This window comes from Hetaerina americana, unplaced genomic scaffold, assembly GCF_022747635.1.
Source record: "Hetaerina americana unplaced genomic scaffold, ioHetAmer1.1.p SCAF_268, whole genome shotgun sequence".
In the NCBI taxonomy this organism is placed as follows: Eukaryota; Metazoa; Arthropoda; class Insecta; order Odonata; family Calopterygidae; genus Hetaerina; species Hetaerina americana.
In genome coordinates, this window is record NW_027286839.1 from 52,895 (window position 1) to 74,570 (window position 21,676).

The window sequence follows — 21,676 nt, forward strand, 5'->3', positions numbered from 1 at the left end:
TTGTTGAAGATGAGACGACTCCATTTCCCACCTTTGATTGTTCGGATGGTTCATTCCTATTTGAGAGACAGGACATTCACCATGGAATGGCTCGGGGCGAATTCAGGGGTGCGTCGGATCTCCGCCGGCGTGCCCCAGGGATCAGTCCTCGGACCAATGCTTTACAATATCTACTCCCACGACATTCCAACTCCACGTGGGAACCTCGAGATCCTGTCTCTCTATGCCGACGATACGGCCCTCCTGTGCTGCTCCTGGCAGAAGGTGACCGCGGTGCGAAGACTGAAGAGCGCTGGGGCGGATCTCCTTGAATGATACCGCCGATGGCGCTTTGCTGTTAACGCACAGAAGACGAAAGCGATCATCTTCCATCCAGGAAATGGTCGGCCGCCAGGAGTGAACCTAACAGTGAATGGAGTCGCCCTACCGTGGGAATCCGAAGTTACCTACCTCGGAGTGCTGATGGATCGGAAACTCCTTAGGAACGCCCAAGCGCTTCGTGTAGTAAGCGCTGGTCCTGAGTATGGACAGGAAGCGTAGACTGTACCAAGCGTGCGTGCTGCCTGTCATCACGTACGCTGCTCCGGTACGGTCAGGAGTGTCGCGAACGAGTCTCGCTCAATTCAGGTGGTGCAGAATTCTGCTCTTCGTGACATCATGGCACGCGGTGCTTACGCCCGCGTTTCCGAGATGCACGAGGACGGAAAGCTGGAAACCCTGGACGTCCTTCTGCCTAGAATATCTGGAAAATTCTTCATAAAAGCGGCAGAAGCGGAAGTAAAAGTAAATCTCCGGGTTGGCGACATAAGGGTCTGGCCATGGGACCGCTACAAGCGCCCCATAGCATGCCAAGACGAGCAAGACACCCTTCCGGCAAAGTAGAAGCCAAGGCTGCTCTGAGTGGGAATAAATCCAACGACTGAAAACGCTGAAGAATTCTTCCCGCCTTAGTAGTCTTGGAGGCTGGAAAGGCGCAGTGTAAGGGCTACGCAAGAGCCCTTGCAAGAAACTGCTCTATAATCAAAGCAGAGCAGTGACTGAAGACACTAAAGGTTGTGGAAATCTCTTACGGAGGCCGAACCTGCTGTTGTCTCTACGCTTCCTCTTTCCTTCCGGGCTGGACTCCTTGTGTAGTAAGTCCAATAAATGTATTGCAATGAAAGCCCCTCTTTGATTCCACGAACCCAACCCTACTATTTCCACGCAACAAATGGAGTTAAGTCCATGAGGAGTAATTTCCGGGAATATGTGGAATGGGCAAAGTGACAGGCAAGAGACGCTGTTCAACGCTTCTGAATCCAACGATGATGTATTATGGTTTTTTAAAATGCAATGGAGGGAGTTGGCAGAGGTATTTGCTTTGTCGCAGTCATTGTATAGTGCTCTCCCATCATGTGGTATTGGCGGGATGGGTACCTTTTTCCTTCGCAGACAGTGGGCTAGGGTCCATACCGAATTGTCGTTATGTGAGAGTGAACTTATTTTCTCTTGCCATGTTTTTTCCCAGTATGTTCTACTTTTGTATGTTACAAATTTTTGAAGTGCACAGAAGCCGATTTTATCTTGGCGGATATGAATGCGTTGCCATGAGGGCTCTGGCCTTGTTTCTAAGTGAAATTAAGTGCAAAATATCCGGAGGTAGTGTGGCACCAGCGATGGAGGCCGGAGAAGGAGGGTAGCAAGACCGATGAATGATTTTGGTTAAGGTGCTTGTAAAACCTTGAGCCGCTGTCCCAATGCTGTCTGGAGTGCTAGCAGGAGATGGGACAAGGTTAATGGCCAAGCAGTTTTCTTTAAATAGTTTCCAGTTAACTCTTCTAGTTGGTTCTGGTTGTATGAAGGAGCAACAAGCCACTGCAACAAGCCACTCAAGAATGGCGGTTACCCCAAGGCCAATGTCAGGCAAGACCCGGAACGCCAGCCCCCGACGAGCTTACCTTTGCGGCCCTCCGCCAGCCGGGTCCACCCACGTGGATCGCCCCGCCGACGGACGATCAGGGGGTGATGCAACTCTGCCATCAGGTAAAGGCAGCACGGGGCTCTCAGCGTTTAACTAAACGCGACCTTCATGACTTGGACGCGATGTTAGATTTGGCGGCTGACTGGCCGACGTTGCCTGAGACGAGCCGGCACATCATTTATAATCGTATCAGGGTCCTCGCCATCGTCCAGGCCCATGGGTGGGAGGCGGCAATGCGTTTAACGGACACAACGGGAAACGCATTACTCCGGCTGCCAGCCAACGCTATCCCACCGCCGCCTCCCACCATCATCGTCCAAACACCCCAGCAGTGGTACGCCGGAGAACCAACCCAACAACAGGCACGCCCGAGAAATGCAGGAGGACAGCCGCAGCAGCCCTTTCGCGGCCGTGGTCGCCGAGGCGGCGGCCGTGGGTCCTCCGACAGATACAACAATTGAAAGCATGCAAGTTTCCCAGCCGACACCACCTGCGGTTGAGGGCAGCCCTAACGGCCACAAGCCGACACTGCAGCAGCTGGGAGAATTCCTGCTCTTTCGTGACAGCGCGGAACCGGACAATCCAGACGAGTGGCAAACGGACTCCGAATCGGTGAGTGACGCCACAGATTCCCCAAGCGAACCAGGATCCGAACAGGAAAACCCACAGTGCAGTGACAGTGACAGTGATAATAACGACGATATAGAACCCAGTGCATGGCGGATTCCCGGACCGTTGGGAACGGCGGACGGCCCGGAACATGTCGACCCCATTACTTACGACCCGGAGGAGGAGGTGCAGCCCGGCGATGACCCGGATGCCCCCGAGGATGCGCAGGAGCCAGAGGACGTGGCAGAGGAGGACGATTACTTCCCCACGGCAAGGAAATTTTACTACCAATGCCAATCCACCCGGGACACCATTTGGTATGGCGCCAATCTGCCCATGCTGGAGCAGGCACCACATGTATTCATCCCAACACGTCCAACGGTATTAATCGATCAATATATACACAAGTTAGTCAATCGAGGCATCCTGACCATAGGACGGGCAACCAATGCGTTCCCCTAATTGCCATCCCGAAGGCGGGAGGCGGCGTCAGGGTAATCCAGGATCTATCGGCTTGGACGAGGTTCATCCGCACACCACGGTTCACATTAAAATCCGCGGCCCAAGCCCTAGAGTCAATCCCCCCAGGTTCCCTTCTAATTAAGATTGACCTAAAAGATGCCTTTTGGCAAGTGCCGATCGAGCCGTCGCATCGGCATAATTACGGTGTTTATCACCGGGGCACGACATATACTTGGACACGCCTGCCAATTAGCCACGCGCTAGCGCCTGCAATCATGCAGAGGTGGGCGCGGGCGGTGATAAACGAAGTCCATCGGAAATTCAAAATAGTTATGATTGCATATTTAGACGACTGGTTGCTGTTGTTTGACGACTCTACGGAACACTTGATCCTAGAGGTGGTAGACTTCCTACGCCAGGAACTACAAATTCAAATTAACGATAAGAAAATCCGCTTGGTCCCGGCAACCAGAATCAAATACCTGGGAGTTAAAATAGATACAATAGCCATGACCCTCAGTCTTACCAGATACTCCCTGCGTAGAATCGCGTATATTATTAAAGTAATCAAGCGCATTAGAAACCGCGACATCCCGAAAGCAGCGGGATTCATTTCATGGTGTGTTTATGTCCTCCGACTCCCGTTGTTCCTGATTACCCAGACGGCGCAACGCGACACCACCTGGTTGGCCCGCTTATGGGATGACGGAGTCTGGCACGCACCAAGGGAATTTACAGATTTCCACTACGTCATGGATGTATACGCCGATGCCACACCATGGCAGACGGCGTGGACCATCCCAATGCTCCGGACGACTGAGATTTGGGCGCTAGGGCAAGAGCGGCCCATATTGGAAGCGGAGGGGCTGGCGGCCTTGATGGCAGCACACCACGCCATCAGTGTCACGGAACCGGATACACTAATAAATGTTTACACAGATAATATGGCAGTTATGTATTCTTTAATCAAAGTCGAGGGGGTCCTGTTGACCTACCCTGATGTTGTAAGATTATTTATGCTCTTAATAAAGGATTTGTCACGCAATGTGACCTGGAGGTACATCCCCTCGGACCAGAATCCGGCCGACCGTCCGTCTCGGACCGTGCTACCTCCCTATGCCCGCTCGGCCTCGGATTCGGGGTCCGGGCTGGTATATAGGTGGGATGAAGCCTGAAACGGACAGTCGATCGAGATTTCGAGGTCAGGGCGGACGTATCTCCAGATCTCCCAACCGGCAAATCTAGGGAAAGTACCGTCATACGGTACTTTCCCTAGATTTGCACTCAATGTATCGTGAGGATAAACTTCTCCATCGATAATGAAAGTTATGTTGCATTGCCCTACTGTGGCGAGCACATGGCCGGAGGCACTTCTCACAGGGGAGGAATAGTCGTCAATTTTTAGGCTTTCAAAAGGGAAACTTGTACTCTGCATAATACTCACAGCGGCACAGGTATCCACTAAAAAGGAATACACTCTACCTAGTACTGTAACCGAGACCGTTAAGCCGACTTCTGGTGCTACGACGAGCACTAATTCGTCCCCGACCTGCCGGCCGGGGTGGCCGCGTTTCCCTGATCTCGCTTTTGGGTGGGGGTTGGACAATCTATCGGGCAATGGCCCGCTTGCTTGCACACGCCGAAAATCATCAGAGGGCAATCTTTACTGACATGGCTCCCTTCCCCACAGTTATAACATGCGCGGGGTTTTGTACGGCTATAGTGCGCGATGTGTCCCACCTTTTTACAGTAATTACAAGTCCGATGTGCATTAGATACGTTCCCTCCACCCACCGACAGTGTAGACTGTGAAGGCTTCGTGTTTACATTTGTCAGAATTGCGTGCACTTGATCCGCAAGACTAGGGCTCACAGTGGGGTTTAAGATTGGCTCGAGATGGGGTTGAACATGACTCCTTGTGAAATATCGTGTCGGGTCACTGTACGGAAAGTTTGTCGGTGTCTTCACGTTAGGACTGCGCACGGGCATACCAAAGTCATGGTTCTGCAAGAAGTTTACTTTTCTAACGTCTGAGTGATTACGAGCATCCTCTAGGTTAGCAAATTCCTCAGCCTCTTGCATGGTTCTTGGATTGCGCACTAGCACGAATCGCCCAATTTTTCCCTAAGTCCGACCAAGAACTGTGAGAGCAGGCGGTTTTCGAGCAGAATTCCTGTCGCTTGTGAGTCTGGGTCTAGAAAAGCAACTCTTAGTTTTCGTCCCAATTCCCTGAGACGGGAAGAATACTCGTTCACGCTTTCCAAGGGTCGTTGGAAACAGCGTGTGAACATTTTTTCAACAGAGACCAGTGAAATTTTGGGAATGAAGCGCTTTTTCATTAGTTAAGAAAAAAGTTCATAAGACTCAATAACGTGAGGATTTGACTTAATGAATTCGGCAGCAGTACCGCTCAGACGCAGCCGTGCTACGCTTAATGTCTGATTCTCACTCCACCCGCTAAGATGACTCACTAACTTAAGAATGTTCAAAAAATCCTCGATGCTCGTGTCCCCATCACCGTTAAAACTCGGAATTAAATGAATGTGATGTCCTGAAAATGTTTGTTGCATAGTTGGAGGGAAACAGGGGCGCTTTCTATCATATAAACAGCGGAAGTAAAATCAATTAAGTTCGTATTGTTTGGTGATAAATCACGCTCCCAAGGCAGAGATTCGCCAAAGCGCCCATACGTGCCCTTGCCACCGAAATCCATTATGAATTAAAGACAATACGGCTAGGAAAAAATTCATTCGCCATATGTTAGCAATATAACCGATTATCGTTAATAAAAAAATGGGGTTAGTTTCCTTTTGGCATTACGCGTAACTACTTCTTAAATCGAAATTCAATCAAACGAATGAAGCATGATGAACGGAACGGAAGTTGCATTTAAATAAGCCGCTCCAAGACTCCGCCACCCCACACCTGACACCAATATGTCGCGTGGACATAGTAGGGTTGGGTTCGTGGAATCAAAGAGGGGCTTTCATTGCTATACATTTATTGGACTTACTACACAAGGAGTCCGGCCCGGAAGGAAAGAGGAAGCGTAGAGACCACAGCGGAGAAAGCAAGGTTGACTTCTAAGGGGCTAACAGTTTGATTTCAAAGCCGGGGTGATGTCGCGGGGACATGATGCTAGTTCTGATGTTTCGGAAAAGCCAAGTAGATGGCAGTCTCAATACACAATGTCGCGGGGACATGATGCTTGGACAACTAGAAGGACTCATGCGAGCTTGTGTCCTTTTCGCCGAATCCGCGATAGCAAATTTTGGTGAACAGTGCCTGGACACAGTCACCCACTACCGAGGTTAACCTACTCTCTCCCCTTTCGCTAATGACACGGAATTCGGCGCCCGGTCTTTGTACCCGGGAATTCATATATAAACCCCGAGCCCCCCAACTTGATTGCCAGAATATAGGAGACATCAGACGAGAGCCTACTACTTTCTTCGGATTTCATCTAGCAACTCTGCTTTTCCGGTGGTCCAGGTAGGGAGGAAGATTCACCGTCGTGCCAACTCCTTCGGAGATTTCATGGCCACGAAGGGAATTACACAGCGTGGGAATAATCGTCCGCAAGGCAACGAACCTCCAGCTGTTTTGCCGGGGGTATCTAAGCCTTCGGCAAATTCATCATCAGGTGTTGAAGCCTTGGCTCTCAGCCCGTCGCAGTGCTTGGAGGAGACGAAGACCCGAAGCGGGACAACGGAGGCAACAGCAGACCTTGGCCCTTTACAGGGCCCTTAGCAGGCCTTCAACACCTGGCCCTTTACAGGGCCAGGTGGTGAAGGACACCGCAGGCGGCGTCAAGCGAAAGAAGGCATCTGTAAGGAACCAGAAGCAAGAAGATTCCGCGGTTACGCGGATGCCGAATCTTCAAGGAGACGATAGGGCGGAGCGTGCGCTGAGCACAGAGGAGGGGGAAGGCGACGGCGGATTTACCTTGGTTTCTTCCAAGAGGAAGAAAAGGAAACCGCTTCTGACGAACGACGCAGCCGTCCCGGAAGCCACACCTCTACCGGCACCGGCACCTAAGACGCTGCGACCACCGCCTATCGTCGTCTATGAGGTCACCGACGTCCAGGGACTGATTGACCAGCTGTCGGGCTACAAAGGTGATGCTTTCGGCTTGGAAGTTCGAAGAGCTTGAATCCGGATCATCCCCTCCAACAGAGAGGGCATGAAAAGGCACTCTCCTTGCTGCAGAGGAAGAAAATCCAACACCACTCGCAGCCCATTGAAAGAGTGCCAGGGATGAAGCTGTTCATCAAGGGTATCTTACGATGGATAGCAGTCGAAAAGGTATCCGAGGGACAGATCCCTCGGATACGAAATTCGTAGCGTACGTCGCCTTACGGTCACGGAGGACGGAAAAACGGTCCCCATTGATCGCCACGTAGCGAACGCGGTAAAGACTCCATCGGCCATCGCCCCCGGGGACATCCGCCAGCTCTGCCACCGCTACGTCACTGTGGAGCATTACCGTGGAGACAGAGGTCCACTCCAGTGCAGCAAGTGCGTGCGGTTTGGACACATCGGCATAGCTTGCTGGTGTGCGAAACGCTGCATGCGCTGTGCAGGAGCACACGCAGTCAAGGAATGCTCCCGAGGAAGGGGAGATGATGCCATCTGTGCGAACTGCGGAGGACCTCATGCGGCCGTCTCTCGCCGGTGTCCCGCCTTTCAGGAGGCTGAGCGGCGACAACACGCCAACGCACGCAAGCCAGCACCAGGGAAGCAGGCGCCCAAGAAACCGGCAGCGGAACCGGGAAAAAAACCATTCCGACAAGTCGATCACGCTACAACCTACGGAGCAATCCTGAAGGGCCCTTCTCAGGACAAGGTTCAGGCTCTCTCCGGAGGAAAGGGGAACATGGAGGTGGATATCACAGATCCACCCAAGGATGCTAAGGCAGTCCGAGAACCACCACCAGCGCCAGCCGTAGTAGAGGCCACCAAGGGGAACTTGTCACCCCCCGACAGCCTCCCTCCGAAGGAAGCGACCCTTCCTTTTTCTTCCGAAAGGAAGAAGAAGAAAAAGAAGCAGAAGGTGAAATCCCCGATCACCACCGAGAAAGAAGGAAAAGCCATTACGAAGCCAACCCAGAGGGCGCTTGGGAACACCCTCCGAACGGCAAGTGAAGAAGGCGAAAAACCAAGCCAGAAACAGGAAAAACGGAGAGAGGGGACATCAACTGATAAGTCTCCGGTTTCCGCAGAGTCCTCGCTGACACCAGACAGAGAGGACCAGGAATTATGGCAGACCATTGCCGTTATTGCATGCACCTTGAAGAAACTCGTCACCTCGACGCAGGGCAAACTTCTCCTCTCACTCCTGGAAGAGCTGGAGCGCAGCAGGATCGGAAATTTAACCAACCATGGCTGAACGACCCGTCCTGCTTGCGCAATGGAACGCCAACGGAATTCTTCGCCGACGCGAAAAATTACGGGCGTTCCTCCAGGAGAAGGGAGCCATAGTCGTCGCTGTCAATGAGACGAACCTTCGGCCAACGGACGCCTGGAGGTTACCTGGCTGGACCATCTATAGGGCGGACAGGGATCCCAGGCGACAACGACTTAAAACATCAGGAGGTGCGGCCATCCTCGTCCACAGGTCCATCGAGCACCGAGCATGTAGAGAGATTTCTCACCCGCATGCGGAGTCTGTTTCGGTGGACGTACGGACAAGAGGAGGAGGGCTCCGGGTCTCATCTCTGTATTTCCCACCCGGGAAACCTTGGGATCCGGATCTCATCCAGTACCTTGCGGGGGACAGCGGACCATCGGTCATCTTGGATGACCTGAATGCCAAGCATCCTACTTGGAATTCACGGTCCTCGAACCCGAGAGGAGAATCCCTGCGTCAGCTAGCAGATGCAAAAGGCCTAACCATCTTAGGACCGGGGATACCCACGCACGAACAAGGAGACGTTTTAGGCATTGCGATTGCTCACAATGTAAGGACGTCCCTGAGTTTGTACACATGCGTGGAACTGTCGTCGGACCACAACCCAATCATCCTGGCAGTGGGGAGCCGAATCCCAGTGCTGTCTTCCACCCGGCGATTGGATCTGTCGTCGGCCGACTTGAGCAGTTTCCGCAACGTCATCGCTGAGGAGCTGCCAAGAGAGCCATGGAGCCGACTTCACCGGAGATGGCCGATCAAATGGTCAGCCACCTCACCTCTGCAATAGACGGCGCAATGAAGGCCTCGATACCGCTATAGGAACAACGAAACTCGTATCTTCGGGTTCCACTTCCAGCGGGGGTTAGAGGCCTCATTTCGCGGCAAAACAACGTGCGGCGCCAATGGCAGAAATATCGTACAGCGGATGTGAGAAGGCAGCTCTCAGAGCTCAACGCGTCGGTACAGGATGCCCTCCGGGAGGTCCGATCGGGCCACTGGGAGGCGCACCTGCTGGATGAGCTCCTATCGGAAGACGGTAACGAGTACCTGCCGTCGGTGTGGAAGATATGCCGGAGGCTGCGGGCCCCTCAAAGACTTGACCCGATTATTACCGACGGAGACAGAGAGGCACGATCTCCCTTGGAGAAGGCGGAACTGCTCGCTGATCACTTGGTCTGCAGCTTTTCACCCAATCCTGGGAATCCCGCTTCTTCCAAGATTGAAGAAGGAATCGAGGCGTTTGAAAGACCCGGAGACGCCGATCTGAAAGACGCCTCGGAAATTCCAAGATTCGACGAGAAGGACGTCAAAGAATCAATACGTCACCTACGCACGAGGAAGGCCCCCGGAAGCGACAACATTCCCAATGTGGTCATTCGGGAGCTTCCAAAGGCGGCGGAGAGGTCCCTGACAAAATTCCTACATGGCTGTGTCAGGATTTTCTACTTCCCGACCACTTGGAAAAGAGGGAGAATCGTCTGCCTGCCGAAGTTGCAGAAATTGGAGGTGGGTCCCGGAGAATTCCGGCCTATCTCCTTGCTCGACGGCTTCGGTAAGATATTCGAGCGACTGCTGTAACGGCCGCTGACTGATTTCGTCCGGGAGAATGACATCCTCCCGGAGGAGCAGTTTGGTTTCCGTGCGCAGCCATCCACAGTCCATCGGCTGGTGCGAGCGGCGGAATTCATCACGGACAGCTGCAACAGGAATAGAGCGGTTGCTGGGGCCATCTTCGAAGTCAGTAAGGCGTTCGATCGCGTCTGGCATCCGGCTCTCTTGTTGAAGATGAGACGACTCCATTTCCCAACTTTGATTGTTCGGATGGTTCACTCCTATATGAGAGACAGGACATTCACCGTGCAATGGCTCGGGGCGAATTCAGGGGTGCGTCGGATCTCCGCCGGCGTGCCCCAGGGATCAGTCCTCGGACCAATGCTTTACAATATCTACTCCCACGACATTCCAACTCCACGTGGGAACCTCGAGATCCTGTCTCTCTATGCCGACGATACGGCCCTCCTGTGCTGCTCCTGGCAGAAGGTGACCGCGGTGCGAAGACTGAAGGGCGCTGTGGCGGATCTCCTTGAATGGTACCGCCGATGGCGCTTTGCTGTTAACGCACAGAAGACGAAGGCGATCATCTTCCATCCAGGAAATGGTCGGCCGCCAGGAGTGAACCTAACAGTGAATGGAGTCGCCCTACCGTGGGAATCCGAAGTTACCTACCTCGGAGTGCTGATGGACCGGAAACTCCTTAGGAACGCCCAAGCGCTTCTTGTAGTAAGCGCTGGTCCTGAGTATGGACAGGAAGCGTAGACTGTACCAAGCGTGCGTGCTGCCTGTCATCACGTACGCTGTTCCGGTACGGTCAGGAGTGTCGCGAACGAGTCTCGCTCAAATTCAGGTGGTGCAGAATTCTGCTCTTCGTGACATCATGGCACGCGGTGCTTACGCCCGCGTTTCCGAGATGCACGATTACGGAAAGCTGGAAACCCTGGACGTCCTTCTGCCTAGAATATCTGGAAAATTCTTCATAAAAGCGGCAGAAGCGGAAGTAAAAGTAATTCTCCGGGTTGGCGACATAAGGGTCTGGCCATGGGACCGCTACAAGCGCCCATAGCATGCCAAGACGAACAAGACACCCTTCCGGCAAAGAAGAAGCCAAGGCTGCTCTGAGCGGGAATAAATCCAACGAATGAAAACGCTGAAGAATTCTTCCCGCCTTAGTAGTCTTGGAGGCTGGAAAGGCGCAGTGTAAGGGCTACGCAAGAGCCCTTGCAAGAAACTGCTCTATAATCAAAGCAGAGCAGTGACTGAAGACACTAAAGGTTGTGGAAATCTCTTACGGAGGCCGAACCTGCTGTTGTCTCTACGCTTCCTCTTTCCTTCCGGGCTGGACTCCTTGTGTAGTAAGTCCAATAAATGTATTGCAATGAAAGCCCCTCTTTGATTCCACGAACCCAACCCTACTATTTCCACGCAACAAATGGAGTTAAGTCCATGAGGAGTAATTTCCGGGAATATGTGGAATGGGCAAAGTGACAGGCAAGAGACGCTGTTCAACGCTTCTGAATCCAACGATGATGTATTATGGTTTTTTAAAATGCAATGGAGGGAGTTGGCAGAGGTATTTGCTTTGTCGCAGTCATTGTATAGTGCTCTCCCATCATGTGGTATTGGCGGGATGGGTACCTTTTTCCTTCGCAGACAGTGGGCTAGGGTCCATACCGAATTGTCGTTATGTGAGAGTGAACTTATTTTCTCTTGCCATGTTTTTTCCCAGTATGTTCTACTTTTGTATGTTACAAATTTTTGAAGTGCACAGAAGCCGATTTTATCTTGGCGGATATGAATGCGTTGCCATGAGGGCTCTGGCCTTGTTTCTAAGTGAAATTAAGTGCAAAATATCCGGAGGTAGTGTGGCACCAGCGATGGAGGCCGGAGAAGGAGGGTAGCAAGACCGATGAATGATTTTGGTTAAGGTGCTTGTAAAACCTTGAGCCGCTGTCCCAATGCTGTCTGGAGTGCTAGCAGGAGATGGGACAAGGTTAATGGCCAAGCAGTTTTCTTTAAATAGTTTCCAGTTAACTCTTCTAGTTGGTTCTGGTTGTATGAAGGAGCAACAAGCCACTGCAACAAGCCACTCAAGAATGGCGGTTACCCCAAGGCCAATGTCAGGCAAGACCCGGAACGCCAGCCCCCGACGAGCTTACCTTTGCGGCCCTCCGCCAGCCGGGTCCACCCACGTGGATCGCCCCGCCGACGGACGATCAGGGGGTGATGCAACTCTGCCATCAGGTAAAGGCAGCACGGGGCTCTCAGCGTTTAACTAAACGCGACCTTCATGACTTGGACGCGATGTTAGATTTGGCGGCTGACTGGCCGACGTTGCCTGAGACGAGCCGGCACATCATTTATAATCGTATCAGGGTCCTCGCCATCGTCCAGGCCCATGGGTGGGAGGCGGCAATGCGTTTAACGGACACAACGGGAAACGCATTACTCCGGCTGCCAGCCAACGCTATCCCACCGCCGCCTCCCACCATCATCGTCCAAACACCCCAGCAGTGGTACGCCGGAGAACCAACCCAACAACAGGCACGCCCGAGAAATGCAGGAGGACAGCCGCAGCAGCCCTTTCGCGGCCGTGGTCGCCGAGGCGGCGGCCGTGGGTCCTCCGACAGATACAACAATTGAAAGCATGCAAGTTTCCCAGCCGACACCACCTGCGGTTGAGGGCAGCCCTAACGGCCACAAGCCGACACTGCAGCAGCTGGGAGAATTCCTGCTCTTTCGTGACAGCGCGGAACCGGACAATCCAGACGAGTGGCAAACGGACTCCGAATCGGTGAGTGACGCCACAGATTCCCCAAGCGAACCAGGATCCGAACAGGAAAACCCACAGTGCAGTGACAGTGACAGTGATAATAACGACGATATAGAACCCAGTGCATGGCGGATTCCCGGACCGTTGGGAACGGCGGACGGCCCGGAACATGTCGACCCCATTACTTACGACCCGGAGGAGGAGGTGCAGCCCGGCGATGACCCGGATGCCCCCGAGGATGCGCAGGAGCCAGAGGACGTGGCAGAGGAGGACGATTACTTCCCCACGGCAAGGAAATTTTACTACCAATGCCAATCCACCCGGGACACCATTTGGTATGGCGCCAATCTGCCCATGCTGGAGCAGGCACCACATGTATTCATCCCAACACGTCCAACGGTATTAATCGATCAATATATACACAAGTTAGTCAATCGAGGCATCCTGACCATAGGACGGGCAACCAATGCGTTCCCCTAATTGCCATCCCGAAGGCGGGAGGCGGCGTCAGGGTAATCCAGGATCTATCGGCTTGGACGAGGTTCATCCGCACACCACGGTTCACATTAAAATCCGCGGCCCAAGCCCTAGAGTCAATCCCCCCAGGTTCCCTTCTAATTAAGATTGACCTAAAAGATGCCTTTTGGCAAGTGCCGATCGAGCCGTCGCATCGGCATAATTACGGTGTTTATCACCGGGGCACGACATATACTTGGACACGCCTGCCAATTAGCCACGCGCTAGCGCCTGCAATCATGCAGAGGTGGGCGCGGGCGGTGATAAACGAAGTCCATCGGAAATTCAAAATAGTTATGATTGCATATTTAGACGACTGGTTGCTGTTGTTTGACGACTCTACGGAACACTTGATCCTAGAGGTGGTAGACTTCCTACGCCAGGAACTACAAATTCAAATTAACGATAAGAAAATCCGCTTGGTCCCGGCAACCAGAATCAAATACCTGGGAGTTAAAATAGATACAATAGCCATGACCCTCAGTCTTACCAGATACTCCCTGCGTAGAATCGCGTATATTATTAAAGTAATCAAGCGCATTAGAAACCGCGACATCCCGAAAGCAGCGGGATTCATTTCATGGTGTGTTTATGTCCTCCGACTCCCGTTGTTCCTGATTACCCAGACGGCGCAACGCGACACCACCTGGTTGGCCCGCTTATGGGATGACGGAGTCTGGCACGCACCAAGGGAATTTACAGATTTCCACTACGTCATGGATGTATACGCCGATGCCACACCATGGCAGACGGCGTGGACCATCCCAATGCTCCGGACGACTGAGATTTGGGCGCTAGGGCAAGAGCGGCCCATATTGGAAGCGGAGGGGCTGGCGGCCTTGATGGCAGCACACCACGCCATCAGTGTCACGGAACCGGATACACTAATAAATGTTTACACAGATAATATGGCAGTTATGTATTCTTTAATCAAAGTCGAGGGGGTCCTGTTGACCTACCCTGATGTTGTAAGATTATTTATGCTCTTAATAAAGGATTTGTCACGCAATGTGACCTGGAGGTACATCCCCTCGGACCAGAATCCGGCCGACCGTCCGTCTCGGACCGTGCTACCTCCCTATGCCCGCTCGGCCTCGGATTCGGGGTCCGGGCTGGTATATAGGTGGGATGAAGCCTGAAACGGACAGTCGATCGAGATTTCGAGGTCAGGGCGGACGTATCTCCAGATCTCCCAACCGGCAAATCTAGGGAAAGTACCGTCATACGGTACTTTCCCTAGATTTGCACTCAATGTATCGTGAGGATAAACTTCTCCATCGATAATGAAAGTTATGTTGCATTGCCCTACTGTGGCGAGCACATGGCCGGAGGCACTTCTCACAGGGGAGGAATAGTCGTCAATTTTTAGGCTTTCAAAAGGGAAACTTGTACTCTGCATAATACTCACAGCGGCACAGGTATCCACTAAAAAGGAATACACTCTACCTAGTACTGTAACCGAGACCGTTAAGCCGACTTCTGGTGCTACGACGAGCACTAATTCGTCCCCGACCTGCCGGCCGGGGTGGCCGCGTTTCCCTGATCTCGCTTTTGGGTGGGGGTTGGACAATCTATCGGGCAATGGCCCGCTTGCTTGCACACGCCGAAAATCATCAGAGGGCAATCTTTACTGACATGGCTCCCTTCCCCACAGTTATAACATGCGCGGGGTTTTGTACGGCTATAGTGCGCGATGTGTCCCACCTTTTTACAGTAATTACAAGTCCGATGTGCATTAGATACGTTCCCTCCACCCACCGACAGTGTAGACTGTGAAGGCTTCGTGTTTACATTTGTCAGAATTGCGTGCACTTGATCCGCAAGACTAGGGCTCACAGTGGGGTTTAAGATTGGCTCGAGATGGGGTTGAACATGACTCCTTGTGAAATATCGTGTCGGGTCACTGTACGGAAAGTTTGTCGGTGTCTTCACGTTAGGACTGCGCACGGGCATACCAAAGTCATGGTTCTGCAAGAAGTTTACTTTTCTAACGTCTGAGTGATTACGAGCATCCTCTAGGTTAGCAAATTCCTCAGCCTCTTGCATGGTTCTTGGATTGCGCACTAGCACGAATCGCCCAATTTTTCCCTAAGTCCGACCAAGAACTGTGAGAGCAGGCGGTTTTCGAGCAGAATTCCTGTCGCTTGTGAGTCTGGGTCTAGAAAAGCAACTCTTAGTTTTCGTCCCAATTCCCTGAGACGGGAAGAATACTCGTTCACGCTTTCCAAGGGTCGTTGGAAACAGCGTGTGAACATTTTTTCAACAGAGACCAGTGAAATTTTGGGAATGAAGCGCTTTTTCATTAGTTAAGAAAAAAGTTCATAAGACTCAATAACGTGAGGATTTGACTTAATGAATTCGGCAGCAGTACCGCTCAGACGCAGCCGTGCTACGCTTAATGTCTGATTCTCACTCCACCCGCTAAGATGACTCACTAACTTAAGAATGTTCAAAAAATCCTCGATGCTCGTGTCCCCATCACCGTTAAAACTCGGAATTAAATGAATGTGATGTCCTGAAAATGTTTGTTGCATAGTTGGAGGGAAACAGGGGCGCTTTCTATCATATAAACAGCGGAAGTAAAATCAATTAAGTTCGTATTGTTTGGTGATAAATCACGCTCCCAAGGCAGAGATTCGCCAAAGCGCCCATACGTGCCCTTGCCACCGAAATCCATTATGAATTAAAGACAATACGGCTAGGAAAAAATTCATTCGCCATATGTTAGCAATATAACCGATTATCGTTAATAAAAAAATGGGGTTAGTTTCCTTTTGGCATTACGCGTAACTACTTCTTAAATCGAAATTCAATCAAACGAATGAAGCATGATGAACGGAACGGAAGTTGCATTTAAATAAGCCGCTCCAAGACTCCGCCACCCCACACCTGACACCAATATGTCGCGTGGACATAGTAGGGTTGGGTTCGTGGAATCAAAGAGGGGCTTTCATTGCTATACATTTATTGGACTTACTACACAAGGAGTCCGGCCCGGAAGGAAAGAGGAAGCGTAGAGACCACAGCGGAGAAAGCAAGGTTGACTTCTAAGGGGCTAACAGTTTGATTTCAAAGCCGGGGTGATGTCGCGGGGACATGATGCTAGTTCTGATGTTTCGGAAAAGCCAAGTAGATGGCAGTCTCAATACACAATGTCGCGGGGACATGATGCTTGGACAACTAGAAGGACTCATGCGAGCTTGTGTCCTTTTCGCCGAATCCGCGATAGCAAATTTTGGTGAACAGTGCCTGGACACAGTCACCCACTACCGAGGTTAACCTACTCTCTCCCCTTTCGCTAATGACACGGAATTCGGCGCCCGGTCTTTGTACCCGGGAATTCATATATAAACCCCGAGCCCCCCAACTTGATTGCCAGAATATAGGAGACATCAGACGAGAGCCTACTACTTTCTTCGGATTTCATCTAGCAACTCTGCTTTTCCGGTGGTCCAGGTAGGGAGGAAGATTCACCGTCGTGCCAACTCCTTCGGAGATTTCATGGCCACGAAGGGAATTACACAGCGTGGGAATAATCGTCCGCAAGGCAACGAACCTCCAGCTGTTTTGCCGGGGGTATCTAAGCCTTCGGCAAATTCATCATCAGGTGTTGAAGCCTTGGCTCTCAGCCCGTCGCAGTGCTTGGAGGAGACGAAGACCCGAAGCGGGACAACGGAGGCAACAGCAGACCTTGGCCCTTTACAGGGCCCTTAGCAGGCCTTCAACACCTGGCCCTTTACAGGGCCAGGTGGTGAAGGACACCGCAGGCGGCGTCAAGCGAAAGAAGGCATCTGTAAGGAACCAGAAGCAAGAAGATTCCGCGGTTACGCGGATGCCGAATCTTCAAGGAGACGATAGGGCGGAGCGTGCGCTGAGCACAGAGGAGGGGGAAGGCGACGGCGGATTTACCTTGGTTTCTTCCAAGAGGAAGAAAAGGAAACCGCTTCTGACGAACGACGCAGCCGTCCCGGAAGCCACACCTCTACCGGCACCGGCACCTAAGACGCTGCGACCACCGCCTATCGTCGTCTATGAGGTCACCGACGTCCAGGGACTGATTGACCAGCTGTCGGGCTACAAAGGTGATGCTTTCGGCTTGGAAGTTCGAAGAGCTTGAATCCGGATCATCCCCTCCAACAGAGAGGGCATGAAAAGGCACTCTCCTTGCTGCAGAGGAAGAAAATCCAACACCACTCGCAGCCCATTGAAAGAGTGCCAGGGATGAAGCTGTTCATCAAGGGTATCTTACGATGGATAGCAGTCGAAAAGGTATCCGAGGGACAGATCCCTCGGATACGAAATTCGTAGCGTACGTCGCCTTACGGTCACGGAGGACGGAAAAACGGTCCCCATTGATCGCCACGTAGCGAACGCGGTAAAGACTCCATCGGCCATCGCCCCCGGGGACATCCGCCAGCTCTGCCACCGCTACGTCACTGTGGAGCATTACCGTGGAGACAGAGGTCCACTCCAGTGCAGCAAGTGCGTGCGGTTTGGACACATCGGCATAGCTTGCTGGTGTGCGAAACGCTGCATGCGCTGTGCAGGAGCACACGCAGTCAAGGAATGCTCCCGAGGAAGGGGAGATGATGCCATCTGTGCGAACTGCGGAGGACCTCATGCGGCCGTCTCTCGCCGGTGTCCCGCCTTTCAGGAGGCTGAGCGGCGACAACACGCCAACGCACGCAAGCCAGCACCAGGGAAGCAGGCGCCCAAGAAACCGGCAGCGGAACCGGGAAAAAAACCATTCCGACAAGTCGATCACGCTACAACCTACGGAGCAATCCTGAAGGGCCCTTCTCAGGACAAGGTTCAGGCTCTCTCCGGAGGAAAGGGGAACATGGAGGTGGATATCACAGATCCACCCAAGGATGCTAAGGCAGTCCGAGAACCACCACCAGCGCCAGCCGTAGTAGAGGCCACCAAGGGGAACTTGTCACCCCCCGACAGCCTCCCTCCGAAGGAAGCGACCCTTCCTTTTTCTTCCGAAAGGAAGAAGAAGAAAAAGAAGCAGAAGGTGAAATCCCCGATCACCACCGAGAAAGAAGGAAAAGCCATTACGAAGCCAACCCAGAGGGCGCTTGGGAACACCCTCCGAACGGCAAGTGAAGAAGGCGAAAAACCAAGCCAGAAACAGGAAAAACGGAGAGAGGGGACATCAACTGATAAGTCTCCGGTTTCCGCAGAGTCCTCGCTGACACCAGACAGAGAGGACCAGGAATTATGGCAGACCATTGCCGTTATTGCATGCACCTTGAAGAAACTCGTCACCTCGACGCAGGGCAAACTTCTCCTCTCACTCCTGGAAGAGCTGGAGCGCAGCAGGATCGGAAATTTAACCAACCATGGCTGAACGACCCGTCCTGCTTGCGCAATGGAACGCCAACGGAATTCTTCGCCGACGCGAAAAATTACGGGCGTTCCTCCAGGAGAAGGGAGCCATAGTCGTCGCTGTCAATGAGACGAACCTTCGGCCAACGGACGCCTGGAGGTTACCTGGCTGGACCATCTATAGGGCGGACAGGGATCCCAGGCGACAACGACTTAAAACATCAGGAGGTGCGGCCATCCTCGTCCACAGGTCCATCGAGCACCGAGCATGTAGAGAGATTTCTCACCCGCATGCGGAGTCTGTTTCGGTGGACGTACGGACAAGAGGAGGAGGGCTCCGGGTCTCATCTCTGTATTTCCCACCCGGGAAACCTTGGGATCCGGATCTCATCCAGTACCTTGCGGGGGACAGCGGACCATCGGTCATCTTGGATGACCTGAATGCCAAGCATCCTACTTGGAATTCACGGTCCTCGAACCCGAGAGGAGAATCCCTGCGTCAGCTAGCAGATGCAAAAGGCCTAACCATCTTAGGACCGGGGATACCCACGCACGAACAAGGAGACGTTTTAGGCATTGCGATTGCTCACAATGTAAGGACGTCCCTGAGTTTGTACACATGCGTGGAACTGTCGTCGGACCACAACCCAATCATCCTGGCAGTGGGGAGCCGAATCCCAGTGCTGTCTTCCACCCGGCGATTGGATCTGTCGTCGGCCGACTTGAGCAGTTTCCGCAACGTCATCGCTGAGGAGCTGCCAAGAGAGCCATGGAGCCGACTTCACCGGAGATGGCCGATCAAATGGTCAGCCACCTCACCTCTGCAATAGACGGCGCAATGAAGGCCTCGATACCGCTATAGGAACAACGAAACTCGTATCTTCGGGTTCCACTTCCAGCGGGGGTTAGAGGCCTCATTTCGCGGCAAAACAACGTGCGGCGCCAATGGCAGAAATATCGTACAGCGGATGTGAGAAGGCAGCTCTCAGAGCTCAACGCGTCGGTACAGGATGCCCTCCGGGAGGTCCGATCGGGCCACTGGGAGGCGCACCTGCTGGATGAGCTCCTATCGGAAGACGGTAACGAGTACCTGCCGTCGGTGTGGAAGATATGCCGGAGGCTGCGGGCCCCTCAAAGACTTGACCCGATTATTACCGACGGAGACAGAGAGGCACGATCTCCCTTGGAGAAGGCGGAACTGCTCGCTGATCACTTGGTCTGCAGCTTTTCACCCAATCCTGGGAATCCCGCTTCTTCCAAGATTGAAGAAGGAATCGAGGCGTTTGAAAGACCCGGAGACGCCGATCTGAAAGACGCCTCGGAAATTCCAAGATTCGACGAGAAGGACGTCAAAGAATCAATACGTCACCTACGCACGAGGAAGGCCCCCGGAAGCGACAACATTCCCAATGTGGTCATTCGGGAGCTTCCAAAGGCGGCGGAGAGGTCCCTGACAAAATTCCTACATGGCTGTGTCAGGATTTTCTACTTCCCGACCACTTGGAAAAGAGGGAGAATCGTCTGCCTGCCGAAGTTGCAGAAATTGGAGGTGGGTCCCGGAGAATTCCGGCCTATCTCCTTGCTCGACGGCTTCGGTAAGATATTCGAGCGACTGCTGTAACGGCCGCTGACTGATTTCGTCCGGGAGAATGACATCCTCCCGGAGGAGCAGTTTGGTTTCCGTGCGCAGCCATCCACAGTCCATCGGCTGGTGCGAGCGGCGGAATTCATCACGGACAGCTGCAACAGGAATAGAGCGGTTGCTGGGGCCATCTTCGAAGTCAGTAAGGCGTTCGATCGCGTCTGGCATCCGGCTCTCTTGTTGAAGATGAGACGACTCCATTTCCCAACTTTGATTGTTCGGATGGTTCACTCCTATATGAGAGACAGGACATTCACCGTGCAATGGCTCGGGGCGAATTCAGGGGTGCGTCGGATCTCCGCCGGCGTGCCCCAGGGATCAGTCCTCGGACCAATGCTTTACAATATCTACTCCCACGACATTCCAACTCCACGTGGGAACCTCGAGATCCTGTCTCTCTATGCCGACGATACGGCCCTCCTGTGCTGCTCCTGGCAGAAGGTGACCGCGGTGCGAAGACTGAAGGGCGCTGTGGCGGATCTCCTTGAATGGTACCGCCGATGGCGCTTTGCTGTTAACGCACAGAAGACGAAGGCGATCATCTTCCATCCAGGAAATGGTCGGCCGCCAGGAGTGAACCTAACAGTGAATGGAGTCGCCCTACCGTGGGAATCCGAAGTTACCTACCTCGGAGTGCTGATGGACCGGAAACTCCTTAGGAACGCCCAAGCGCTTCTTGTAGTAAGCGCTGGTCCTGAGTATGGACAGGAAGCGTAGACTGTACCAAGCGTGCGTGCTGCCTGTCATCACGTACGCTGTTCCGGTACGGTCAGGAGTGTCGCGAACGAGTCTCGCTCAAATTCAGGTGGTGCAGAATTCTGCTCTTCGTGACATCATGGCACGCGGTGCTTACGCCCGCGTTTCCGAGATGCACGATTACGGAAAGCTGGAAACCCTGGACGTCCTTCTGCCTAGAATATCTGGAAAATTCTTCATAAAAGCGGCAGAAGCGGAAGTAAAAGTAATTCTCCGGGTTGGCGACATAAGGGTCTGGCCATGGGACCGCTACAAGCGCCCCATAGCATGCCAAGACGAACAAGACACCCTTCCGGCAAAGAAGAAGCCAAGGCTGCTCTGAGCGGGAATAAATCCAACGAATGAAAACGCTGAAGAATTCTTCCCGCCTTAGTAGCCTTGGAGGCTGGAAAGGCGCAGTGTAAGGGCTACGCAAGAGCCCTTGCAAGAAACTGCTCTATAAGCAAAGCAGAGCAGTGGCTGAAGACAATAAAGGTTGTGGAAATCTCTTACGGAGGCCGAACCTGCTGTTGTCTCTACGCTTCCTCTTTCCTTCCGGGCTGGACTCCTTGTGTAGTAAGTCCAATAAATGTATTGCAATGAAAGCCCCTCTTTAATTCCACGAACCCAACCCTACTATTTCCACGCAACAAATGGAGTTAAGTCCATGAGGACTAATTTCCG

At 52.8% G+C, this 21,676-nt stretch overlaps 1 protein-coding gene across 1 annotated transcript in view; it reads left to right on the plus strand.

Annotated features, from left to right (window-relative positions):
• Positions 1 to 2,335: 2,335 nt before the first annotated feature.
• The window catches only part of LOC139689656 (cell surface glycoprotein 1-like), a gene marked incomplete at its 3' end in the record, with an annotated part of 41,508 nt that continues 22,167 nt past the window's right edge, over positions 2,336 to 21,676 (plus strand). The window contains exons 1-3 of the mRNA XM_071586844.1: positions 2,336 to 2,886; positions 12,059 to 12,239; positions 12,457 to 13,103. Of these exons, the coding sequence (XP_071442945.1) occupies positions 2,336 to 2,886; positions 12,059 to 12,239; positions 12,457 to 13,103 (1,379 nt within the window). The remainder of the gene's footprint in view (positions 2,887 to 12,058; positions 12,240 to 12,456; positions 13,104 to 21,676) is intronic.